Source organism: Myotis brandtii, unplaced genomic scaffold, assembly GCF_000412655.1.
Source record: "Myotis brandtii unplaced genomic scaffold, ASM41265v1 scaffold358, whole genome shotgun sequence".
NCBI classification, from domain to species: domain Eukaryota; kingdom Metazoa; phylum Chordata; class Mammalia; order Chiroptera; family Vespertilionidae; genus Myotis; species Myotis brandtii.
Window position 1 is genome coordinate 682,590 of NW_005363772.1, and position 25,698 is coordinate 708,287.

Consider the following 25,698-nt stretch of genomic DNA (forward strand, 5'->3'; position numbering starts at 1 on the left):
TATATATATAAACATATACATTTATTTTTAAGGAAACCATGGGAAAATGGGAAAAAACTTTCAGTTGCTAAGATTTCAGGCACATTTCTGTTAATGTCTGACTTAGCCAGGTCACTACTTAGAGCCTAAATTGCCTCATCAATAACATTAAGGAGTTGGAATAGAAGAATGGTTTTTAAGTAGTTCTGTGTTTTCAAGTTTGTTTCCGCAGCAGAATCTTTCATTTGAATACTCTTAGGCAGTAGAAGTCAATGTATAAAGAAGTAAAAGTGAATGGTACTGTTTGGGGTGCTTAAAGCCACTGAAGCTTTTTAAAAGAGTTTGAAACAACTGTTTTTAACAGTCTCTGTGGTCCTTTCCATTTCAAATATACTTGTTAGGACAGGAGGTTGTATGACTTCCTTCAAATTCTATCTCATACTCACATTCAATACATTCTCTTTATTTCAAACTCTTCTATGACACCAAGTATTCCTAACTGATTCATCTGCATTCTTTATGCTTAGCTTAATAGCTTACAAAGAATATTTGCTGCATAATTAAAATTCCAGGAAATTATGGGGTTTATAAAAATAATTTGCTTTCCCATTTAAGTTTGAAACTAAGAAGTAATGCAAATTATAAATTTTTTCAGATTTATATGAGAAATAGCTTAGCTATTCTAAAGGAATAGAATAAGATACATGTGCCTTAGTATGCACTCTAGGCAAAGAGTAAGCTTTGAAGGGTTATGTCGGAAAATCTTTCTTATATTATTTAAACGTGTATATCACATGAAAAGCATCTATGTAAATAACTTATTATAAATTTTATAAAATATTTATTTAGAATAGTTGCAGGCAGCTCATAGAGACAATTCATTTGCCTCATATCAATGGAAAAACAGGACTCAACCGGAGGCATCATTTTTATTTTGTAGATATAAATATTGAGATAAAGAGTGAATAGCAGCAAAAGATAGAGCACTATGCTTCAAATAACTACATAATCAGTTTTTTTATTGTTTTAATTGTTTTTGGATAAGTACACTCATTGCCTCACATAGATTCCTGTGATGGGCCTTAAAATTACGCTACGTGGGGGAATAAAATTATTACCTCACAAATAAGACAATATGCCTCCATTTTACTAATCTGCTTTAGATGCTGCCCTGAAAAGTAAATCCACAGAGAAAACGCCTACTAAATTATAATCTGAGAGACTTCCTTTAGGAAATAAAAAATAAGTTTAATACCAGTTAATGGCATTTATTAAGTAACTAATAATACCAAACATTTATTATTACCTAGCACATAGTATTTGATAGATGGTAATTAATACTTTTATTGCTCTAAACACTTTATGTATATTATCTCATTTAATATTCACAATATCAATTATACCCATATTTTACAGACAGGCAAACTAAGGCATGGAGAGGTTAGGTAACTTGCCTAAAGTCAGACCTTGTAAATAGCAGAACTATGATCTAAGGCTGCAGGTATCATACTTTAGACCATTAGGTTATAATGACTCTCACTAAGTAATAAAATATTAATCTAAAGATAATGTCTTAATAGAATAAAAACTTTCACTTTAGTCTTTTTGTTTTCTTCCCTCTAATTATCCCCTGCCAAGAGACTAAATTTTTCTGTATGTAATAAATTAACTACAAAGACGACTGCCCTGTGTTCACCAGTATGTAATGCAATTTTACATGTTCCAGTTGCATGATTTGAGACTTAGCCATACAAATAATGGATGATATTCTTGGATAATATTCAACAGTTTTCTGGTACAAAACAAACAAACAAACAAACAAAAAAACACACAACACCCCCCCCCCCCCCAGCATTTGTTTCTCTTAAGGGGCACCTGTCTTCATTTGGACCCTATGTTCAAGATTCTTATTGGTCCTGTTAAGGTGATAACTTCTATTTATGCAAAAGTTTATAACTAAGGTTGAATTCATCTTCATGAAATATTCCTTGAATAAATTAAGGATACTAATACTATAAATGAAAGGTAGAAGTAAGTTGAAGAACACATGTTTAATATAAATGCAATCTGTGAATGTGAAGAATATTAGTTCCTCTCTCTTTTCATATAGAACCACGATTAGAAAGTGAAGTAGTTCTGTTTTTATTAATAACGTTAAAAAACTTACACTTTTACCATTTCAATAAATCAGTATTGTTCCTACTTTTGGCCTTGAGCCTAGCAATACTTTTATGTATGATGATTAGCCCAGAAACATTCTGGGGTAACCTAACAATGTTTTGCTTAAGAGAAGATGCAATGCCATCAAGGAATGGGCATGGCCTTGTGACAAGAAGTCCTGGCACTGACAAATATTTATATTACTTTAGCTCATAACACGATAGAACTTCAAATCTAATTTTGACATTTACCATTTATTTGATTGGTAGTTACAATAGCTTCAAATAACTACATAATCAGTGGGTACTGTGGGAAAGCACACGTGTACTGATGTATCTGTTAGCGTGTATTGAGACACCATAAAGCTACCGGAAACAAGCAAATACAGAAATAACATGAAAAAGACATTGCTTGTACAGCCATCATTGTCCAAATGTCAAACAGCTCCCGGGAACCCTAGGGGTGGTAATAACTATGGATGTAGCTCCTAGCAGGTCCTTTCTTAAAGGAGATTCTTGAACATGGCTGGGTTCTGACTCTAGCCCATATGGGCTTGGAAAAGTCAGAGAAAATGTTGGCTGCACTTTTTCAGGCCTATTTGCATACGTTCTTTAGTATGCAGAATGTCTCTGTATATAATTTAATTGTTGTTGGGTTTTTTTGCCTCTATTAATACATATGCAAATGACTCACACTTGCAGCTGTGCTGTATTAATCATATGTGTGCTTCTGTCTGTCTGCCCTGCAGGCTCAGGGTTGAAGGGAGAGGAAAAGAGGGAATTCATTCTTTTAACCTGCAAGGAAACCCACTCATGCAGACAGAAGTCCAACAGCAAACAGCACACCAGGGTTGCCACTGAAATGAGGTGCAGGTGATCATTTTTCACCGTGAATGGAAATGACTATGATCTAAAAATTAATCTGAATAGTAGAGTATCTAGGTAGGGAGAGATGAGTGCTATACAAGTATTTATCCTTGTAAGTAATTCCTTCAATAAGAAGGTCAAAATCTTCACATCTAGACCTCTCCATATGGTTATTTCTCCCTTATTGATTTTTCTGGGGCTTTCTCTTGGTCAGAAACATAAAGCCAGAGTCTAGTGCTCTAAGAATTATGAAGCATTTATCTGTGTCCTGTCACAATTATTGACCTTTTTTCAGAGACCGGTACAAGGTTGATAAAAAGATGAACTTCAATTTTCATCCACGTCTACCTTGATGTTACTCTATCAGATAGAATCTTAAGCCATTTCCACTGACTTCCATGGGCCTTTGATAGCTATGAAAAATATTGATTTCAGTTGATATTTTGTATGATTCATTCTCCACTGTGATCACACGTCATCTCTCATTTCCTCTATCCTGGCAAATGTATATTATTGACATTACTGGTTTCGGAAACTGCAGGTCCATGTGATTTATGACAGCTTGTAATGTTGAGTCTGTGTTTCAAAAATATTATTATGGATTTAAAAAGAACCCAACTAAAGCTATTAAAAGGTTAATTAATTCAATAAAATTCTTGAATGAATGCTACTTGATTATTTTGAGTAAAATATAACAACTCTTTTTTCTTTGCTTATAACTATTAATCATTGGTTAGAGTCAACATGTTTGGCTTCCTATAGGTATAACAGGTGGCATCCATCTTTTGGCCAACACAGATACAGTATTTATAAAGTGAGAAATAAGTGGATAAATATTTCCTTCTAATTTCAAATCTTAGAAGCCTCGTTAAAAATTAGAAATAGTATACTACACTGAAACTGTTACTATTTAAAAAATTTCATGATGCCCATCAAGTGAAATGCAAATTAATGACAATGAAGGTGAGAAATAAATGTTAGATGGATTGCTGCCATTACTTGATTTTATAATTAGAAATAGATGGTAATCCTAGTAATTTTATGTAGTCACAAAAGTCCAAAAGTTTCAGGATGTAACTTTATTTTTCTTAAATAATTATACTCACTTTTCAATATTAAAATGAAGCTAAATTATCTATATCTATATATATAAAAGGCTAAGTGACCGTCAGACTGGCTGACTGGCCAGTAGCTATGATGTGCACTGACCACCAGGGGGAAGACACTCAATGCAGGAGCTGCTGAGCTCCGGTGACTTGGCAGCGGCAGTTCTTGGGCGATGCACCCTGGAACCAGAGAGGAGAACCACTGTCTCCCAATCTGGGACCCCTCGGGGGATGTTGGAGAGTCGGTTTCCACCTGATCGCTGCAGACCAGGCCGAGGAACCCCACCTGTAGGAGGGAGCCCGCTCACTTGCAGATGCCCTTCGAGCTGCAGCACACAACCACAGTCCCGCCCTGCAGGCCACCTTCTAATTAATTTCCTTTAGATTTGCACAAATCCGTGCACCGGGGCACTAGTGTTTCTACATAAATGAATCCCCATTCTTTAAAAAGAGACACTATCAGAAGAATAAATGTCAAAAGCATCTTTGGCTTTTAGATGAAGAGAATATTTGGAAGCAGAAGAGATACAAAATGCTGAGGAGGAAGAAAAAGAAGGTAAATGCATTATATGAGATTGCTAATTGGCTAGTTATAATTTTTATAATACATCCTTCCACTATTTAGAAATAGTTTAATTTACTGTTATATTGGCAAGGTGAGCCATATTGAGTCAAAAGTACCTTCAGATTTCATATGTCTACGTATGTTTATGCATAGCTTGTTATGTATTCTTATACATTAACAAACAATATAGGAATAATCAATGTTGCAATATTTGATCTTTTTATAAAATACGAGCTTAAAGAAATTACATAAACTTTAATAAAGCTGAAACACATTCTTTATGCAGTAGTCCATGGTTATGATAAGAGAATGGGAAAAACGAACAGGAAAGCGAGAGCTGGAGATTTCTCACACACTAAGAATCTCCTAATCCAGCGGTTCTCAACCTGTGGGTCGCGACCCCTTTGGGGGTCAAACGACCCTTTCACAGGGGTTGCCTAAGACCATCGGAAAACACATATATAATTACATGTTGTTTTTGTGATTAATCACTATGCTTTAATTATGTTCAATTTGTAACAATGAAAATACATCCTGCATATCAGATATTTACATTATGATTCATAACAGTAGCAAAATTACAGTTATGAAGTAGCAATGAAAATAATTTTATGGTTGGGGGTCACCACAACATGAGGAACTGTATTAAAGGGTCGCTGCATTAAGAAGGTTGAGAACCACTGTCCTAATCGGAGCTGAAAAAATGAAAGTTCCCTGGTTTTTAATGTATATTATTTTTTCAGGAAATTAAGCATACATTGCTTTGTTGTTTTGATTAAAAATGATTATGACCATTAACTCATAAGAGTTTCTTTCATTTTATAAGTATGCATGGAGAGCCAGCTATTTGCTAGGTATTCTTCTGAGCACTTAAGATAATTAATGAATAACAACAAAAAGTATAATGGTTCCTGTTCTGGTGGAGCTTAGAGAATATTTGGAACAGACAGACAGTAAATAAGAAACCTAATAAATAAGTTACCTAGTATGATTGAAGATTACTAGTGCTATAGAGAGAACGCAGAACAACAACAAAAAATAGAAAGAGTCATATTTATGGGAAGGTTATTTTATGATTTAAATAGGTTAGTTAGGGTAGGCCTCAGGGAGATGACATTAGCGCAGATTCTTGAACTAGATAATTGGTCTTCCAGGCAAAGGAAAGAGCCTTTCAGGTAGAGGCACAGCTAATGTAAAACTCTAAGGTGGAAACATGTGTTAGGAAGTCAAAGGACACAAAGAACCCCGTGAGGTGGGAGCCGACTAAGTCAGTATGGACTAAAATAGTTATAAAAGTAATTTCTTAAATACCATAGTGCCCAAAATGGCCTTATTTTATTAAATGAGAATACTTTTTTTATTTAAAAAATGTAATGTATATCTTATTGAATTAAATTCAGACTATAAATTTTTTTCTTCCACGAGCCACTATGCTTTTGATATTTGTACTTCTGCTATTGTCTTTTTTAAAGGATGAAAATAAATTTATATAGGAAACTAATCATGAATATTCAGTTAATTCCAATATTATAAAGCAGAATAGCTATTTGAGCTTAATAGGTGCATAATTTATTGAAAGTTTAATGTTAAGATTCACTCTTCACCCATTCATTTAATATATATTTATTGAGTCCATAAAATATTTCAAGCACTTGATTAAGTGCAAATGATAGTGAGTCACTGACTTCATAGATTTTGCCATCTGGTAGAGGTGAGAAAGTAGGCTTTAAAACATATTCTACAAAGTGCTATGTGAGAGGGGAAATACTGTGTGCTCTGGGAACATAAGAGCTGCATTAATCCAGACTAATGAAGTTTTATTTTTTTAACTTTTTTTTTTTCAGAGAGAGGAAGGGAGAGAGAGAGAGAGAGAAACATTGATGTGAGAGAGAAGCACCGATTGGTTACCTCTCTTCCACTCCCTGACCAGGTATTGAACCCATAACCTGGGCTTGTGCCCTGACCAGGAATCAAACCAGTAACCTGTTGGTGCACAGGACAATGCTCAACCAACTGAGCTGCACCGGTCAGGGCAAAATGACGTTTTAATTTGCAACCTCAGGGATAAGTGAGAGAGCTTGGTAAAGAAAAATACTGCTAAAGCTCCAGGAAGAGGAGACTCCACAGAGAGGAGAGTGGAGAGAGGATTTGATAACACCAGGGAGTCATTTAAAGCCTTTAACTAAGGGGAGGATGGGATCAGATTTTTCTAAAATCAAAAGGATCATTTTGACTAATGTATAATAGAGAGTACATTGAAGGAGGCAAGATGGAGACAGAAAGACCAGTTTAGGGGCTATGGCAGTAAATTAGGCAAGCAAATTAGGGTATTGGGACCAAGAAGTGTGACAATTACAAAGGAAAATAACAAAGGAAAAAAAAAGATGGATTCTTGATGGATTTAGTATTTGGAAAGAAAGAATAGGTTCATAGGAAGAGGGGTTAAGTATAGCTCTCTTGTTCCTGGGTTAAGCAATGGATGGAATTGAGCTATATGCCAAGACCAGAGAATGAGTGGTTGAGAGCAAGGAACAAATTGGTGAGTTTTATTTTGTTCTGTTTCTGGTGTTTGCAAACATCTATATATTTCCTCTGAATAGCAAACTAATAGCCAATAAATAGTTGGCCATATGTATCTGAAGCTCGGGAAAGACTTAAGAGGCAGAAGAGACAAAGACAGATATTCACTATACAAGAAATAAATACAATGGTGCCTTGGTAAAATGTTGATTTGTATGTGTTATAAACATAATCCAAATAAGTCATTTTTTCTATAAAAATAAATATAAGGCAATGCTTAGACTATTTTAACTGTACCTAAAAGTACACAGAAAGGTGATATTTAAATGTAAAGTATTTTTATTGCATGGTAAATATTTCATTATTATATCTAAGAACAAGAAATAATTTTTAGCTAATAACAGGTGGTTTAATTTAAAACATGTCATTTGGCTCTACTTTTAAAATAATTGTTCTTATCTTTATTGTTTTTTAAAATAAAGGTTTTGTTTATGGGTTTTACTTAACATAATATTACCCAAGCATGAACAATGAATGCTATGCAAAAGATGATTTCAAGGGGAAATACAAATGGTAGGTAAAGAAAGTCAACCATGAGCGGGAATATATTTATAATGCCCCTTCTTAGATCTAGATGTTAATAAAAGAGAGTCTTGAATTGGCACACAAAAATACAGGGTGTCCCAAAAAATGTATACATACTATATCTGTATATTTCATTACATTTTTGAAAATGCAATATGTTTTAAGAAACACTGCCTTTATAATTATTCAAAGTGTGTATACATTTTTGGGACACCTTGTAATCTGTATAAAGAGGTATGAAATGAAAAATGCAAAAATCAACGTAGATAGCTGTCATTACGAATCCTGCTACTTTATTCAGTATTACAATTCATAAAGAGCATTTGTATTAGTGCCAATTAATCAGCATCATCGTTATAATTTGATTAGCAGGTTACTGTGTTAGCAAAAGTCCTAAGAGGAGCAGTGCTTCCAAAGTATCAAATAATATCACCTGTATTTGGAGAAGCAAATATAATTATTTAAAACTCATAGATTTTTGGAACCTGTGACCCAAAGTTTTCTTCATTGTCAAATGGAGTTATTAATACATAACACAAAGTAGTATATAATAGGAATGAAATCAAAATAATACTTGTGAAATCCTTAGCATAAAATCTAGCACAAGAATCTAGAAATGCTTGGGTAATATTATGTTAAGTAAAACCCATAAACAAAACCTTTATTTTAAAAAACAATAAAGATAAGAACAATTATTTTAAAAGTAGAGCCAAATGACATGTTTTAAATTAAACCACCTGTTATTAGCTAAAAATTATTTCTTAATAACTGAAAAAGAATCTTAGTAACTGAAAGGGACTCGAACGTGATGGAGGGTACTCAAGGCATATTAAGGGATGAGAAATGGAGATTTAACAGAGTATAATTAAAAGCAGAGTTTGGAGAAAATTAAAACTGCCTCATACATTATACTCCACTGAGATGAAACCTCTTGGAAACGGTTTCCCAAGGTTGGGGTCAATGTTGGATAAGGATTAGATAGGACTTCTGACTAGGCATGGAGGTTAGCTTTTCTCTGACCCATCTGGGCAGGTTTGTGGAGAAGAATGTGGATGCTATTTTAAAGCAGGAGAGGGGAAGTATTACAGTCCACTTTGTACCTCTGGTGAAAGCTGAAGTCAAGGTCAGGGATCTGTGAGTACAGTGTCAGGAATATGAGTAGGGAGTAAACTGATGTAAGACTCCCAGCAAAGGTAAGAGTCACTCCGCTTTAAAGAAAAGCCAGACCATTAGCCATGACATAAGTTTAGGATGTGTCTGCATTTGAATTCCATTTTTTAATCATGAGCCAACATGTGTATGTGTGTGTGTTTTAATAGTAGCTAATAGCTTACCGTGACAGAGTTTTAGATTATTAATTTTCTTGTTATACTACTGATGATTTCCTGTGATCCCAATTAAAACTCATCTGGGTACAATGCCACTTATATAAAGGATTCTTGTCCTGTTTATAGATCAAATTATAGTTAAAGCAAAAGTGAGCATGTTTGGTGTCCTTTTTCTTGTTTTCTGATAAAGAAAAACAATCTATATCTTTAAATTTTAAGGGAATGTGTTGCTATAAGGATGGAAATGAAAATGTGTGTCAAATATTATAATACTATCTCCATAGGAAAAGAGGTTTGGATGTTTGCCTAACGAAGCTACTCTGCAAGAATCCTGCAATGAAACATAGGGGAAGCCTCCATCTCGCCCTCGCTGCCGTTTACTGCTAACCCAATGGTGAAAGGAAAAGAGAACATCTAACATCCTTTGAAAGCAGGCATTCTAAATCTCTAAAACTCTTATTTTTTTCACATTCAAACCTATTGCTAGATGATCTTCCCTCTTCCTTTAATTCCACGACTCTTTTTAGTTTTACCTATTACAACCACTTTTCTATATTGTAGATATTTCACAGATGCCATTTCAAAGCATAAGAAATGTCATGTTACTTTTATTGTCCCCATGGCTCCAACAATTCCCAAGGTATTTCCAGCTCAAAGAAACAGACACTCACACTCTAGATTTTTGCAGAACAGGTAAAATAGGATTGACTATTATTAACCTCTGTGGAACATAATGTGCCTCAACTCCTCCTGTGAGGCTCAACTGGGTTTTCAGAAACCCACCAGCTCTTCTGACAATCCCCTTGGTTGACCATATGTATCTGTCTCTTGATGCTGCAACATAAAACTATCGTTCTCCTTATTGACTAAGATCACCTATCATGACAATGATTTCATGAATATGATTTAATTTTATGAAGCACCAGTGCTTTATATCTGGCTTCACAGGTTTACTGTGTCTTTTGGGTGAAGAAAAATATAACGCTTCTTGAAAGGGGCGGCTAATCCTATCATCAGCTGATCTGCTATTCCTATTAATTCCATAACTATCAAGTCCATAACAACAGAAACTAGGAAAGATTATGCAGGATGCTGATTCAAATATTTAAATAGTTAATAAAAGATCCCTTTAATACATTTTTTATTGATATTCTTTTCAAACCCAGAGACAAAATTTCCAAAATTACTTGGTCATCTACTCAAGCTATCATTGACATTCTTGGATATAGAAGAATATGTATAAAAGGTCTTAACTGGAATGTCTGGATAATGTTGTGCTCATTTAGGCACCTGCTTATTTGGTCTACTTCCCCCTCGCTTCCCCAGCTGAGCTGGCATTAGCAGGATAACAAAGAGACCTAGAGAGTACTTTAATAATACTGGGCAACTTGAACATTTTTAAATGTAGTTTTTGTTAAGTTGCCTTGCTTCGTAAGTACCTGTTTGAATACTTTTTGTAGGTTTTCTGTTCTTTGAGTCTTGATGAGGATCATTCTGTGACAAAATTATGGCACATGGTAATCAAAGCAAGACTACAGCTCATTTTGTTAGATCATACCAGGCAATAAAACAATTACAATAAGTGATCTTTAGTACCTAAAACAGGGCTAAGACATAAAAGAAACATCTCAACTTTTGGTTGAGGATCAGCACAAAGAAATTTAAAAACAAAAAAGTGTGAGACAAATATCACTAGTCAGTTTTATTTTGCTTTAACAGGATAATAGCTGTTTCGGTATTTACTTAACCTTTGTCTCTGCCGTATTGTTTCCTGACTTACCTGCAGTTGGAGTGGGCCTAAGCCTGGTGTTGCTGCGGCAGCAGCTGCCATGGTAGTTGGGATCAGCTGAACAGGGTAAGGGTCACCTAAGTAAGAGAATAATAGAGGCGTCAGCACCTTTTATCTACTCTCCACCTGCAAATTAAACTCATGCATTCACTCTTTCCAAAAGCCTTCTTTTGTGTGCCTTGCTGAGGCCTAATGAAAAGCTCTATTGTGCAGCCTTTTACTAACTCTCTTTTCACAAATCTGGCTGAGAGAGGAATGTGAATAAAAGGCACAAGCAATTAAGGCGGAAACCTCATCCTTTTTTCATGATGTATTTAGAAAAATGGGAGGAAAAAGTGTGCATTGATCAGAGGGTTGCACTTTATAACACACACACACACACACACACACACACACACACACCTGACAATCTTGATATGAGCACCAACTCTTCAACAAATTTAAAATGTTATTATAAAACATTATTATAAAAGGAACTTAACAAACTTAATTCTGTTTTAACAAACTAAACTAAAGCTTTAAGGCAAGTAGCTTATCTTTTGAATCTATGATTCAAGTAACCACTTTAATAATGTCTTGTGGGCACATTCATAATAAAGAAAACATTTAATGCACTTTAAACACACACGCACATGCACACACACACACACACACACACACACACACATATATATATATATATATATTTTAGAGAGAGAGAGATGGACACATCGATGAGAGGGAAACATCAATTAGCTGCCTCCTGCACACCTCTACTGGGATCAAGTCAGGAACTCTGGCATGTGCCCTGACCAGAAATCGAACTGGTGACCTCTTGGTTCCTAGGTCAACCCTCAGCCAGGCCTAATGTACTTTTAAAGTTACATAAAATATTGGTACCTTTATTATTCCACAGACAAATGTTTATAAAAATAAAAAGAAAACAGAAAATAGATAGTTTCTTCCCAAAGGTTTCTATTTGTGAGAACATATAAAAAAGTAAATCTTAGTAATTAAAAATTAACCTTAAAGTTTTAATATATATAATCTATAAAGATATAGACACACACATGTACATATATATATACACATAAGGAGGACTGTAATGTATATTTTTGATACAAAACTTTTTTCCACTTTGCAAAGAGGTGCAACAGACATTTTGCATAGAGCCCAAATGTATGCAAACAGATATGTACATTATTATTATTTGAATATGAACACAGCAAATAATTTAAAATAACTATAAAACAATTCTCTAATATATAAGACATGTATTGAAAATCCAATTTGTGAAAAACTTATTGAATGTCAAATGTATGAAAAGTATACCTGACAATAACTCAGTTAATATATTCATTCAAAAATATTTATTTAGTACTTGCTCTGTTGTTGAGCACTGCTCTTGACACTAGAAATAGAGCTCTAAAGAATACTAATATGCACAGGTGTATTAACTGGGAATTTAATAAAGCCTACTCTTTGGGATTCTGAGAATTTAATGAGGCTTACGCTTTGGGATTCTGGGGAGGTCCCCTAGCAGTGTATGCATGGGGTCATATGTTTTTATATTCGTCAGCTTCCATAAGTTTCTACTTTGTTGGAATTTCTTTTAATAAGTGAACATACAATTTTCACTTATGTATGGGTGTAGATATTTTTATTCTTAAAGAGGCCCCCCAAAGTATATGTTTCAGGCTTCAAAATACCAATATCTGAATCTACCTCTGCTGATCTGGCCTTCCCAAATGTAAGAGCTTAATGGGAGCAATGATAATTCAAAATAAAAAGATAAATATAGAAATCAGTATAAAATGTTATGACTGTTAAGATAAGGAAGTATATAACACTATAGACTACATTGTGGGTGCTCCATACCCAGTCTAAGAGGTCAAAGACAGCCTCTAGGAAGAAGTGATATTTAATCTAAAACTTTAATGAAATAAAAGCTAGCCAGGCAAAGAAGGGGAGGAAGAGCATTTCAGCAAGGGAAACAATTTTCATGAAGACGGAGTCAAATGGAAGGGTTTTATCATAGCCTAGTCATTAAATTGTTGAAGTTCAGGGGAAGTAGAGATAAATGGTGCTAAAGAGGGAATCAGGGGCCAGATTTTGTACAGCTTTATAAACAATTTTAAAGAATCTAAACTTTACCCCATAGGATAAAAATATTACAAAAACAAAACAAAAATGATGGGCATGGAAAAAAGACAAGTTGTGTAAATCCTTTGGGCTAGTGATTTGGAAGCTATAATCAATAATAAAAAAGATGTAGAACTCTGTATAAATAATACATAGTAATGGTATGGATCAGGGTGATGATATTGGGATGGAGAGTGGAGAAATTCAAGTGATATTTAAGAGGCAGAACTGACTAAGTCTAATGACTTTTTTACAATGAGAGAAAGAGAAGACTCAAGGGTGACTGCCAGGGTTTTGACTTTAACAGCTGATTGTACAGCGGTACTATTTGTTGTTGGGTTTTCAAACATGGATGAGAAGCAAGATTGCCAGTCTGGACCTGGTTAAGAGGAAAGGCAAGGGGGGGTGGATAAAGAGTTCCGATTTGAACATCTTAAATTTGACATTACTGTTAGATATCCAAATAGAGGTGTTCATTGAGGCACTTGATAAATAAGCCAGGATTTTAGGGCAGAAATCCACACAGGAGACAAATCTGAGAGTGGTCAACACATATCTGGAATGTAAAGCTATAATCAACCCTTCATGAGATCATTTTGAAGTTAGTCATAAAAAAAGGAAGTCAAGGATATTGGATTGTGGGATACACTAACATTTAGGGTCAAGGAGATAGGTAACGACAGAAAAACTGAGGAGAAATGTAAATTAGGTGTTCCAGAAGCCAAGTCAAGAAAGATTTTCCGAAAGAGTGACCTATTTTTTTAAATGCTGAATTTAGTAATGTGGAAATCATTGGTAACTTCAACAGGGACAATGTCAGTGGAGTAGACAGTGAGAAAACATAATTGGAGTGAGTGTGATCGATACAGGATGGTTGAAATTAAGAAGCTGGGGGCATAAAGTGTAGAGCCTTATTTACTGAAAGAAAGTCACTGAAGAGCAACATTGGCATCACCAAGTGTTTCTTAGAAATGTAGAATTTCAGACCCTACCCCAAATCCACAGTGGCAGGCAGCCTCTAAGATGGAGCCCCAATGCCTCCCAATGCCCCTTGGTATAAATCCCTCCTCTTAAATAGAACACAAAAGTGATGAGGTACTATTTTTGAGAATAAATTACACAAAGTGTCTGGCTCTGTTTTGCTTACTCTTTCCCATTTCTACCCTCTGTGTCTTGGAGCAAGCTGCCATGTTGTGAGCTGCTCTTTGGAGAGATTCATGTAGCAAAGCACTGATCTCTTTGACCAACAGCAAGCAAAGACAGGAGGCCTGCCAGCAGCCAACGGAGGGAGCTTGGAAGTGGATTCCTCCCCAAGTCAGCCTGAAGATGACTACAGTTCCGGCCAAGACCTTGACTGCAGCTATGGGAAAGATCCTGAGCCAGAGGTACCTAGCATGGCTACATTCAAATAAATGTTTGTTATTTTAAGCCACTAAGTTGTTTGCTTTTTAAATATTTTTTTTTATTGATTTCAGAGAGGAAGGGAGAGGGAGAGAATCATCAATGATGAGAGAGAATCATTGATTGGCTGCCTCTTGCACACCCAACACTGGGGATCAAGCCCATAACCCAGACATGTGCCCTGACTGGGAATTGAACCATGACCTCCTGGTTCATAGATAGACACTCAACCACTGAGCCATGCCAGTTGTGCAGCCACTAAGTTTTGAGATAACTTGTTAAGGTAGCAAGGATATATGCTCTGAGTTAGGATTAAAATTTTAATAAGAGCCACACATGATATGTATTCATTTGAGAAGGGCGGAAGTTAACAATTGCAATGAGGTGTTCTGCAGTAACTTATGAAAAATGTATGATCAATAAAACTTTATTTAAAAGACATATACTTGTAAAAATTATAGCATGGTTCTATGCCAAAGTGAAAGAACCAGCAAATAAGGCGAAAACAATGATAAGGGGGCGTGATTGATGTTACATAATAGGAATTTACTTACATTTGATATTTTTAATATTTAATCTAGAAAACATAACATTTTATCAAGTAAAGGGAATTTTAGATGTTTAAATGCTGAATTTGTATTTACACAAACCTAAAATAAACATTATAAGACAGCTATTAGTTTTGACAATTTAAGTACTTAAAATATAATTCATTTATAATTTTCATTTAATGAATATAATCTTAAAATTAACTACAGCAGAAGTATAGAGGCTTTGGTGCTCTTCACAGTGATAATTCATTTTATTTAATTTACTTTCCCTGTTATGAATTAATCAGTTAATAAGCACTTATAACATCTACCATGTGACCAGACATTTGCTTGGCACTGTGGGAGACAACAAACAACAAAACACAACACAATAAAACTTTGTCTCTAAAACCGCTATCTTTTCTAATTAAGTGTTTATTTGAGCAGTAGGGACAATCAGTGAGCATATAGGAGTTAAGGGAAAACTTTTCTCTTTACAGAATAAAGGTAAAAATAATGGTGAGCTTGGCCTTCAAAAATGTGCAGTTGGAAGGGAGGAGAGATGTTTTAGGTAAGGTGAAATGTGTCAAAGTTTGACTAGGACATGCTGAAGGAATAGGGAGAAAGACAGATTACGTGATAGGTGATAGAATAGAGGGAAAAGAGATTGAAGGCAGGGAGTTGGGAAACTTTACAAACTTCAGACTTGAGTGTATCTGGATATGAAACAGCAATGGATGTAAAATGAAGTTTTAACAAGTATCATTAAAGAAGTTAGGTAGTAGGAGGTCTTAAACATGATCCTGGAACCCAGGGATAAAAACTTACTCATCAATTTGGATTGATAGCAAACATCTGCATAGTTGTTTTGAGCACTTGCAAATTACTAGCATCTAATTGTGAATAACAAATTAAGTATTATACATTAGTACGTTTGAGACTCATTTTGGTTAAAATCTGAACTATTCTATAACATTAAAAAATGCATATATTAGAATCTTATCTTTCTTCATTTCCTAAGTTCATTAATGTATACTTAATAACATTAATATAATTATCATTCATATTGACCCTTGAACAACACAGGTTTAAACTGCACAGATCCACTTGTCTGTGGATTTTTCCAGTAAATACCTGTTTGGGAGTCAGCAGATGCAAAGGGCTGATTGTATACATTGATCTATGCCATTTTATATAGTAGACTTGAGTCTCTGTGGATTTTGGTATCCACGAGGCATCCTGAAACCAATCCTTCATGGATACCAAGGTAAATTAAGTTTTTGGGGAGTCAAAAGTTATATAAGAATTTTCAACTGCCTGGGGTCAGGGGCCCTAATCCCTGCCCTGTTCACAGGTGAACTGTGTGGGTGTGTATATTTATGCACATGGCATATTGTATACATGTACGTATTAATGTATGTATGTATATGAAATATTTATATGAGCTACATAATTTTACTTATATGTTATGGGCTAAATTTTGTCCCTCTCAAATTTGATATCTTAAAGTCCTAACCCTCAGCATCTCAGAATGTTACTATATTTGGAGATAAGGTCTCTCAAAGATAAGTAGGGTAAAACGAGGTCCTCTGTGTGGGCTCCGATTCAAACAGACTGCTTTCTTTATAAGAAGAGAGATTAGGACACAAACAACACAGACAGAAGGACAACCATGTGAAGACAGAGGGAAAGACCACCTATAAGGCAAGGAAAGAGGCCTCCGAATGAAGTCTTTAACCTCCAAAACTGTGAGAAAACAAATTCTGTGGTTTAAGCCATCCAGTTTGTGATATTTTGTTATGGAAGCCCTAGAAAACCAATACAAAATGTTTGCTAGTCTGGCCGGGGTGCCCTAGTTGTTGAGAGTCCACACATAAAGCAGGAGGTCCCTGATTCAATTCCGGTCAGGGCACATGTCCGGGTTAGAGGCTCAGTCCCCAATAGGAAGGTGTTAAGGAGACAGCCAATCTATGTTTCGCTTTCATCAATGTTTCCATCTCTCTATTCCTCTCCCTTCCTCCTATCTAAAAATCAATAAAAACTTTTAAAAAATGTTTGCCACATACAGCCACATAGAAATGTTTTTGAGTTTAAGTGAATTAGAGAAAACAAAAGACTGGCAGTGGGAATTAAAAAGACTATTCTAGCTATTATATATCTATTATCATATATAGTTTCCAAGATATAAATATGTAATCATAAACAGGGTATCTAATTTCCAAAAGTTTGTGTTTAAGGCATCACGTATAGTAAACATCTCCATTCTACATATAAACATACATAACTTGAAGCATGTTTATCTTACAACCAATTTTTTAGTCCTAAAATATTGACTTTAATTGAAATTTGTCCCAGGTTACTAAGTAAACACAAATACAGCAACTGTGAAAATGGCCAATATATCTAAAATTTTAATTAAATTCAAAATATAGTGCATGCATGTGTCAGTGTTCTAAACTAGACTATAAGAATCTATAAAACTTTAAAAACAAGGTCAAGGGTAGTTCTTAATGTCAAAAGAAAAATTCAGAAACTGTTGAGGAAAAATATTTTACTGAAATAAATAATGTCATCTATTTGTGGTATCCCTCAATTAACTGTACTAAAAACTATTACAACAGGTTTATTTTGTAAATACCGCATGAGGGACTTATTTTGTAAAACATAGATAATGGAAAATTCTGACTTTTAAAGTTCAACCATGTGTAAGTTATTGAAATTGACTTTCAACTAGTTAAAAGTAATTTCTTTTTCTTTTTCCTAGTTTTAACCATTTGAACAGTTTTTCCCTAAGCCTTTCCAAAATTAATTTGCTTCTTATTTCAAAGCTAAGTATGGAAAATTCTAGCTCAAAACTAAAATTTTTCAAAGAGTTGAAAAATACACTGAGGCATATTAGTCAATTGTTTTCAGAATATTAGGTAGTTTACAATAAATATAGATACAAATGATATAGCTAGTATTAAATAACTCAACCCCTCAGGAAGCATGTTAAGTACATTACCATGTAATTAATGAACATTTAGATAATCATTATCTCTAGCAACACTCTGAAAGGTTCATTTCTATGCTATATAGCACAGGGTAAGGAAAACATTTTCTAACAAGCTTATTTAGGCGGAGGAAGATTGTCAAAAGTAGGTATGTTTTTACCCGAGGTCAAAGACACACACACACATACCCTTTCATCCACTGAACTAATATAAAGGTTCTGGACAGTTTCTGGCATTATTTTCATTGAAATAAGGCGACTCCTTCCCTTATTAGCCTTCCATGTTTGTTTGTTTGTTTGGTTGGTTGGTTTACTTTTGTATTACTTCCTTGACAAATACCAGATTAACTCCTCTAGGTACTAGAAAATATAGAAATTAAACCTATACACTTGCACACACAAAATCCCTGCCCTAGACCAATTCCGAATCAAGTGAGGGGGATAAACATGAAAACAAATCCAATGATACAATGAACAGAGAAGAGTGAGGAAGATATTCTAGACACCTCAAGAAAAGAAGCACTTAACTTGCAAAAGAGTGTCAAGGAAGATTATTGGTTAAAGTGTCTCTTAAAAATGGTTACTTTCAATAGCAAATTATCTTCCATGACCATTTTAGTATCTACTTTCCATGTCTTCTAAGTGTTAGAGAATCACAAAGTGAGCCTCCACTATTTAATGAAACTAGGATTTCTCTTTATTTTAGAGAGAGAGAAAGAGAGATGGAGAGAGGGAGAGAGAGAGAGAGAAAGTGAGGGAGAGGAGGAGAAGAAAGGAAAGAAAAGGGATGGGAGAGATAGAGAGATATCTGTAGTCCCATTTATTTATGCATTCATTGGTCGCTTCTTGTATGTACCCTGATCAAACCCACAACCTTGGTGTATCGGGATGATGCTTTAACCAACTGAGCTACCCAGCTAGGGCCAGGATTGCCCTTTTTAATCTTTTTCTTTTTTTCAGATTGGTACTGAAAATACTCTGCTTTTACCACTCTTACTTTCAGATGGTGGGAGCTCTGTAGGAGCCTAAGATAAAATAAAGTTAAAAAGGACGCCATGGCCGAAACCGGTTTGGCTCAGTGGATAGAGCGTTGGCCGGCGGACTGAAGGGTCCCAGGTTCGATTCCGGTCAAGGGCATGTACCTGGGTTGCGGGCACATCCCCAGTAGGAGATGTGCAGGAGGCAGCTGGTCGATGTTCCTCTCTCATCGATGTTTCTAACTCTCTATCTCTCTCCCTTCCTCTCTGTAAAAAATCAATAAAATATATTTAAAAAAAAATAAAAATAAAAAGGACGCCATGGATGGAAATGTGAAGTCACTGAGAGATTTTAAGCAGGAAAGTGACATAGTCTGATTTCTGTTTTAGATAGATCAATTCTGTGGCAAGGAATAGAATTGATTGAAAGAGAGAGAGAGACGAGACAAATAGAGGTGTGGCAACTACTACAGTAAATCTAGTGGAATGATAATGGCCTAAACTTATCATAAGGGAAAGAGAAGACATAACAGATTTGTGAGACAGACTTTATGATCAGTTTGATGGGGGAAAAGAGATTCAGGGGAAGAAAAAGGAAAAAAATCATAATTTAGGCATATTTTTACACAAAGAGGTATTAAATTGTTCAGCATCTTATTGATTGATTGGTTGCTTGATTGATTTGAGAGAGAGGAAGGAAAAGAGAAACATCAATTGGTTATCTCCTGTATAAGCCCTGACCTGGGACTCAACCCCACAACTGAGGCACCAACCCCACAACTGAGGCATATGCCCTCTCTGGGAATTGAACATTGCAACCTGTAACCTTGTGGAATGATGCTCCAACCAACTGAGCAACCCAGCCAGGGTTCAACATAATTTTAAAATAATTTATTATTCTCCAACTGATTTGAAATGTGAGCAACCAATATTTGTTAACCTTTAGAATTCTGTTAAAAGACATAAACATACATATATACATCCATATAGATATGGATGCATTTACACATATGTGTATACCACTATAAAAACTCATCTAATTTTCACAACTTAGTAAGGTAGATATTATTTTCATTCTACAAATTATTTATTCCAGGATCTCACAGTAAGTACTATAGTCATTCCTAATTTAATAAGAAATCATCATAGGATATTTAGACCATTATGCAAATATATACTTCAATTTTCAAAATAGATATATGTATTCAATTTAATGTACAGACACTTAAAATATGTCGAATACTATGTGGAGGACATAAAGAAATAAAGGCTACAGTCCTTGTCTTCATGTATTTTCAGTTATAAAAATATGACATACAGCTATGGAAAGTGAAATGAATCAAGCCATGGGATTAAAATCAAATGAATAGGAAAGACAGTAATTATCAAAGAAGGGAAAACTTTATTTGAACTGAAATAATTGGAGAAAAAAATCAGAGGAGGGGTTGGTCTTAAATTAAAAAGAAGAATTAAAAAAGATGAGAGAAGTCCAAGAGTTGCAATAACTGTTGCACAATAAATACTCAGTAACTCTTTACTGAATGAATGAATGGCTGAACCTTAAAGGTAAGGATCAGAGCAATGAGTGAGTGAAATGTCTTAATGAACTAGCCTGCAGTTGTACCTATTTCATATAGTACCAAGAAATATTTAGGTTGATTAGAATCTATTGAGGTCCTCAAATATAAAGGTAAAAATGTATACATATCATGTCCTTAAACATATGCACAATAGCTCCTTTATTTCTCCCTCCCTTTGACCATCCCTGGCCAATCAATCACCAGCTTTGTTTTATAACTCCCAGGCTTTCATTTCTTACTACTAGAAGAGCTCCCTGCCTCCAGTCCTCTGCAAAAGAAATTAATTCTCTATTCAGCTTTCAAGTGTTACTCATTACAAGCATACAATAAATATTCATTGGTTGTAATTAGAGTTTTAAAATATTTATTAATTACAGTATACTGTGTGTTAAGGACTGAAAATAACAAAACTGAACCAGAGAAGTAAGGCTTAACATGGATAGATGGTTGGATGGACGGATGGATAGATGGATGGATGGATGGATGGATGGATGGATGGATGGATGGAAGAATGAATAAATGCCAGTATGATCTCAACCCCAGTTTTTAGCCTTTCAGTGGTTTTTCAGTACCTCCAGCAAGTAAGGTCTATAAATATTTCGAGTTGTCTCTTTTTATGTCCTAAACTACTCATTTGCCATTCCTTGCCTTATAATTAATTTACAATACCAAAATGCTTATAGGTTCATGTACACCCTATTTCAACCTTTGCTTTCTGGACTTCCTCCAAGTTGTGTTTTTTTGTTTATGCGTTTGTTTGTTTTTTAATAATTGTCTGAAGTATTATTTCTGTATTCCTCCACTCCCAAAACTTATTCAATTGCTTAGTTGCCTTTCTTCCTTTGGGATTTGATGTAAAAGCCTAATAAATCATTCTTGGCGCTTTCCATCACTCCTAGATTTAAATGCATTGCCTTTCCTCTGAGTTCTGTTAAATTCTATGCATACGTCTATAATAGTCCATCTGTGTCTATCCCATTCTTCCCAAGGAGCATCCTAAAGGCAGGGATGATGTTTTACTCATCTTTAAATCCCCAGTCCTAGCATAGGGACTTTTTTAATGCACAGTTCTGTTAAATATACAATACAGTTTGTTAAAATGTTTGTTGATGAATAAATGAAGGAATAATTTGTTTAATTCAGAAATTAAAAAAATCAAACACAGGAGACAATTCTTTCTATGTCAAAAGCTCAAGTTTTAGCACAAGAATCAGACTGTAAGCAAATGGTAATAATAATACTAAGGAATAAATTAGCTTTTGTACAGGATATATTTTGAACAATAATGGTGTTTTAGATCAGCTACCAGTAACACAAAGGTAGAATAGAAAATGAAGAGGAAAAAAGAGGCCTAGAGTTTGAAGATAAGAGGAAATAAGAACATGGAGAAGATAAAGTATCTTCTGTAAAATGTTTTCATACATTGAATGCTTCTTTCATAATATTCCATAATTAATCTCTGTTGTAAATTTTGATTTTAAAAGCAATTCATATCCCCTTGGATATTAAAAATAAATAATATGAATTTTCTAAATCCTAACATGATTTCTGTTCATGATCAAGAACCCACTATTATAATGGCATTAAAGCACCTTAGCACGGTCAAGGTGTTTACTAGAAAAAATGCTTTATGTAAAAACAAATGATAAAAACAAAGTCCTTCATAGTGATTGTTTCAAATCACTTTAGACTTGTGGAAATCCAAACAAAATGAACTTTGCTTTTTTTGTAGCAATAAATTCAGCGATACTTTATTCCTCATTTCAGGTAGTTAAATCTATAATTCTTCTAAAGCATCTGCAGAACCTAACTTAGATTCAGAACAATTAATATGTTATACACAAGCAAAGGTGAAGGTGTTTCTAAATGCAGAAAATCTATAATGCCTTTATAGATTTGCTGAAGTAGTATAAAATGGCTTTACTATTTAAAATTTTTTATGAGAAATGCTGATATTTTATAGTAAACTCAAAATAATAATCAATATACATATTTCACATGAATTTTATTTGAGAAGTTAAAATTAATAAATCATTTTTTGTTTGACTATACAGCTACTTTAAAAGATATTTTTATTTTTTCCAGTCCCCTCCTTCCCCCTCCCCTCTGACAGCTGTCAGACTGTTCCATGTATCCATGCCTCTGCTTGTATTTAAAATATATATTTTAGGTAATTGGTAGTTCTTAACTGATTTGCCACAGCTCACATTTTTCAGTCAGAGATTTTTACAAAAAAAACCAACTTATGTCTTTTAATGTGGCATAGCATATGAAAACTTTATCTTACTTAATTTAATAGTTACCTAGTTGGCTAGTAAACTCTTGGAGAAACACCTCTCCAAATGGGAAGACATTTCTACATATAAAAGATAATAGCATTATTTCTTTACGTCTTTGCCCATAAATTGAATGAATTCCAGTACCAGTAAAAATACCTGGATTAATTATCTAAGAAATTTAAACATCCTTGAAAAGGTGACAATGAATCAAAAAAGTCTCCTTTTCCTTCTCTATTCCAGCATTATTGCTAAGGCATCATTTAAGCTATTGCATAACAACTCATTTTAAGCTGCTCAAATAGAAACATTAATTAAGGAACTGCTTCAATATCCAGATCTATATATTAGACTACTATGTCTAAATTTTGCATCCATGTCTTATGAGTAAGGAAGTGATACAGAGAAAAGCATCCAAAAAGATACAGGTATTAGAAAGTAGGGATTGGGAGGAAGGGTGTTTGTAGGAGCCACTTAACACCAAATCAAGTGCTATTTCTCTTTTATTTTTCACTTTTAGTATTAAGGTTTAGCAAGCATTTCATTTCTTGACACTAGAGCCTTTCTACTTTTCTGTCTATCAGGGTTTTTGATAGACATCCTTCCTCCTGGAATGTAGCCAGAGTCTGTGATCTGCAGTTTGAGAACAGAAAGCTTCCTAAACCACTGTAACAATAAGCCTATGGGATATAAATTGGGGATGAGTCCTCGCTTAGAGCTTTCTACACAAATGGTGAATTTTAGACCTCCAGAAATTAACAAATGTTATGGAATGTTCCCTTCCCCCCAAAATGAAAAAACAAATAATGCAAATGTCTTGAATGGTCAAAAATATAGTGACCTAGAATACATTCCTGAAATCCTTTTCATTGTCACATTCTAAATTTTCAAAACGGGTTTATACATTTAATAAATAATAAATACATTACAGAATAATTAACATCTTTAGAATGCATACACTCATCCCATCTGATTTTTATAATCTGTGAAGTGAGTTGGGCAGACATTACTAATGAGTGTAGCTACCTTAAAGATAAAAAGCTAAGGCACAAAGAGAAAAATGACTTGCCTAAGGGCATAGAATAATATGAAATGGGGTTGGGATTACCAAGGTCTTCTGATACCTTGTTTAATTTTTTTTTTCTGAAAGAATTTATTAAATTCAGACAATTAATAGTTTCAGGTTACTTCTCACTGATGCTTATTCATAGCTGAACTCGGAGGAGTCAGTTTTGAATGTTTTAAAGCCTGCATTAACCATCTCAGCATTAGAATTTAGAGGCATTTTCTCAGGTAAAAATGGTCAAATAAGGGACAAATGCACAAAATTGAAATACCAAATATTGAGGATAATATGTGCATGCAAAATGTTTATTGTAACAGTGCTTAAAACTGTCAAGATTGTAGACAAATTTAAGTATTCATTAGTAGGAAACAAATAAAATATGGAACGTCCAGCTTAATAAAATATGATGCAGTGTGATTTATGTGTAAAACATGTAAAAGAAGAAAAATGGCCACAATATATTTTATATTTATAAATAGAATATACTCTATTTGTTCTCACATACATTATAAATTATGTAGTACATATCATGATTTTATACATATGTATCATAGGATATAGATTATAACATACAGATATGCTAATATCCTACTTTTACATATTTATAATTAAATATAAAGAGGTATATATACATATTTATATAAATACATATTTATATCTATATCTAGCTCTGAAAAAATAGGTGCCAAATTGTCAACAATAATTACCTCTGGGGAGTGCCATTAAAGGAGTATATGAGTATAGGCAGATAATTTTAGTTCCTGTTATACTTCTGTATTACTTGAGATTGCTGCAGTGAGCAAATGCTATCTTTAATATATTATAAAACATGTGAAGGGTCATTGTGAGCTGACTATATAAATAGGATTAAGAAATGTTTAAATATATTCTTTGAAAAACAGCCAAAATAAATCAGGGAAATAGTACTGTTTAATACGTAGCTATAGTACTCCCTGCTTCTGCACTTTCCACTAACTGGAATGGGAATATTGTAGCTGGAGAAGGTATCTAAGACAATGACATGGAAGCCAAAATTGTGGAAAACAAGCCGCCTGATTGGTGTGGCTCAGTGGTTGAGTGTCGATCTGTGAAACAGGAGGTCATGGTTTGATTCCCTGTCAGGGTATATGCCTGGGTTTCAGGCAAAATCCCCAGTGTGGGGCATGCAGGAGGCAGCCAATCAATGATCTATCATCATTGATGTTTCTGTGTCTCTTTCTCCCTTTCCTTTCCTATCTGAAATCAATAATAATATATATATTTTTAAAGAGAGAGAACAAGCCTGGGACTGAATAGCATGGAATTACCATATAAGCAATGAATGCTTGAACTACCATGTGAGGGAGAAATATTCTTTTTCTCATGTTTAACCTTGCATTATTTTGGCCTTTTAAACTTAATACAATATGTGATTTCACATGATATTCCAAGAGCATGACCTATTCAGTCCTCATAGACAATATGTATCTACTAGAGGCCCGATGCACAAAAATTTGTGCACTCAGTGGGGAGAGGGGGTGCCTCAGCACATCTTGTGCCTTCTTGCAGTCTGGGACCCCTCAGGAGATAATGACCTGCTGGCTTAGGCCTGCTCCCGGGTGGCAGAGGGCAGGCCCAATCCCTAGGTGCAGCCCCTGGTCAGGCTCAGAGCAAGGCTGATTGGGGAGTTGGGGCGCTGCCCCCTGTCATACACAGAGCAGGGCGATTGGGAGGTTGCGATGCCACCCCTAGTCACGCTCAGGGTACAGCCGATTGGGGGTTTGGGCCACCGCCCCCTGTCACACTCAAGGCAGGGTCGATAGGGAAGTTGCGGCGCCACCCCCTGTCACGCACAGAGCAGGGCTGATCAGGGGGTTG

General features: G+C 34.8%; 1 protein-coding gene across 6 annotated transcripts in view; it reads right to left on the minus strand.

Annotated features, from left to right (window-relative positions):
* The window catches only part of SOX5 (SRY (sex determining region Y)-box 5), a 414,575-nt gene that overhangs the window by 107,127 nt on the left and 281,750 nt on the right, over positions 1 to 25,698 (minus strand). For all 6 annotated transcript variants that reach the window (XM_014544242.1, XM_014544245.1, XM_014544247.1 and 3 more), the window contains exon 8: positions 10,890 to 10,975. In XM_014544242.1, the coding sequence (XP_014399728.1) occupies positions 10,890 to 10,975 (86 nt within the window). The remainder of the gene's footprint in view (positions 1 to 10,889; positions 10,976 to 25,698) is intronic.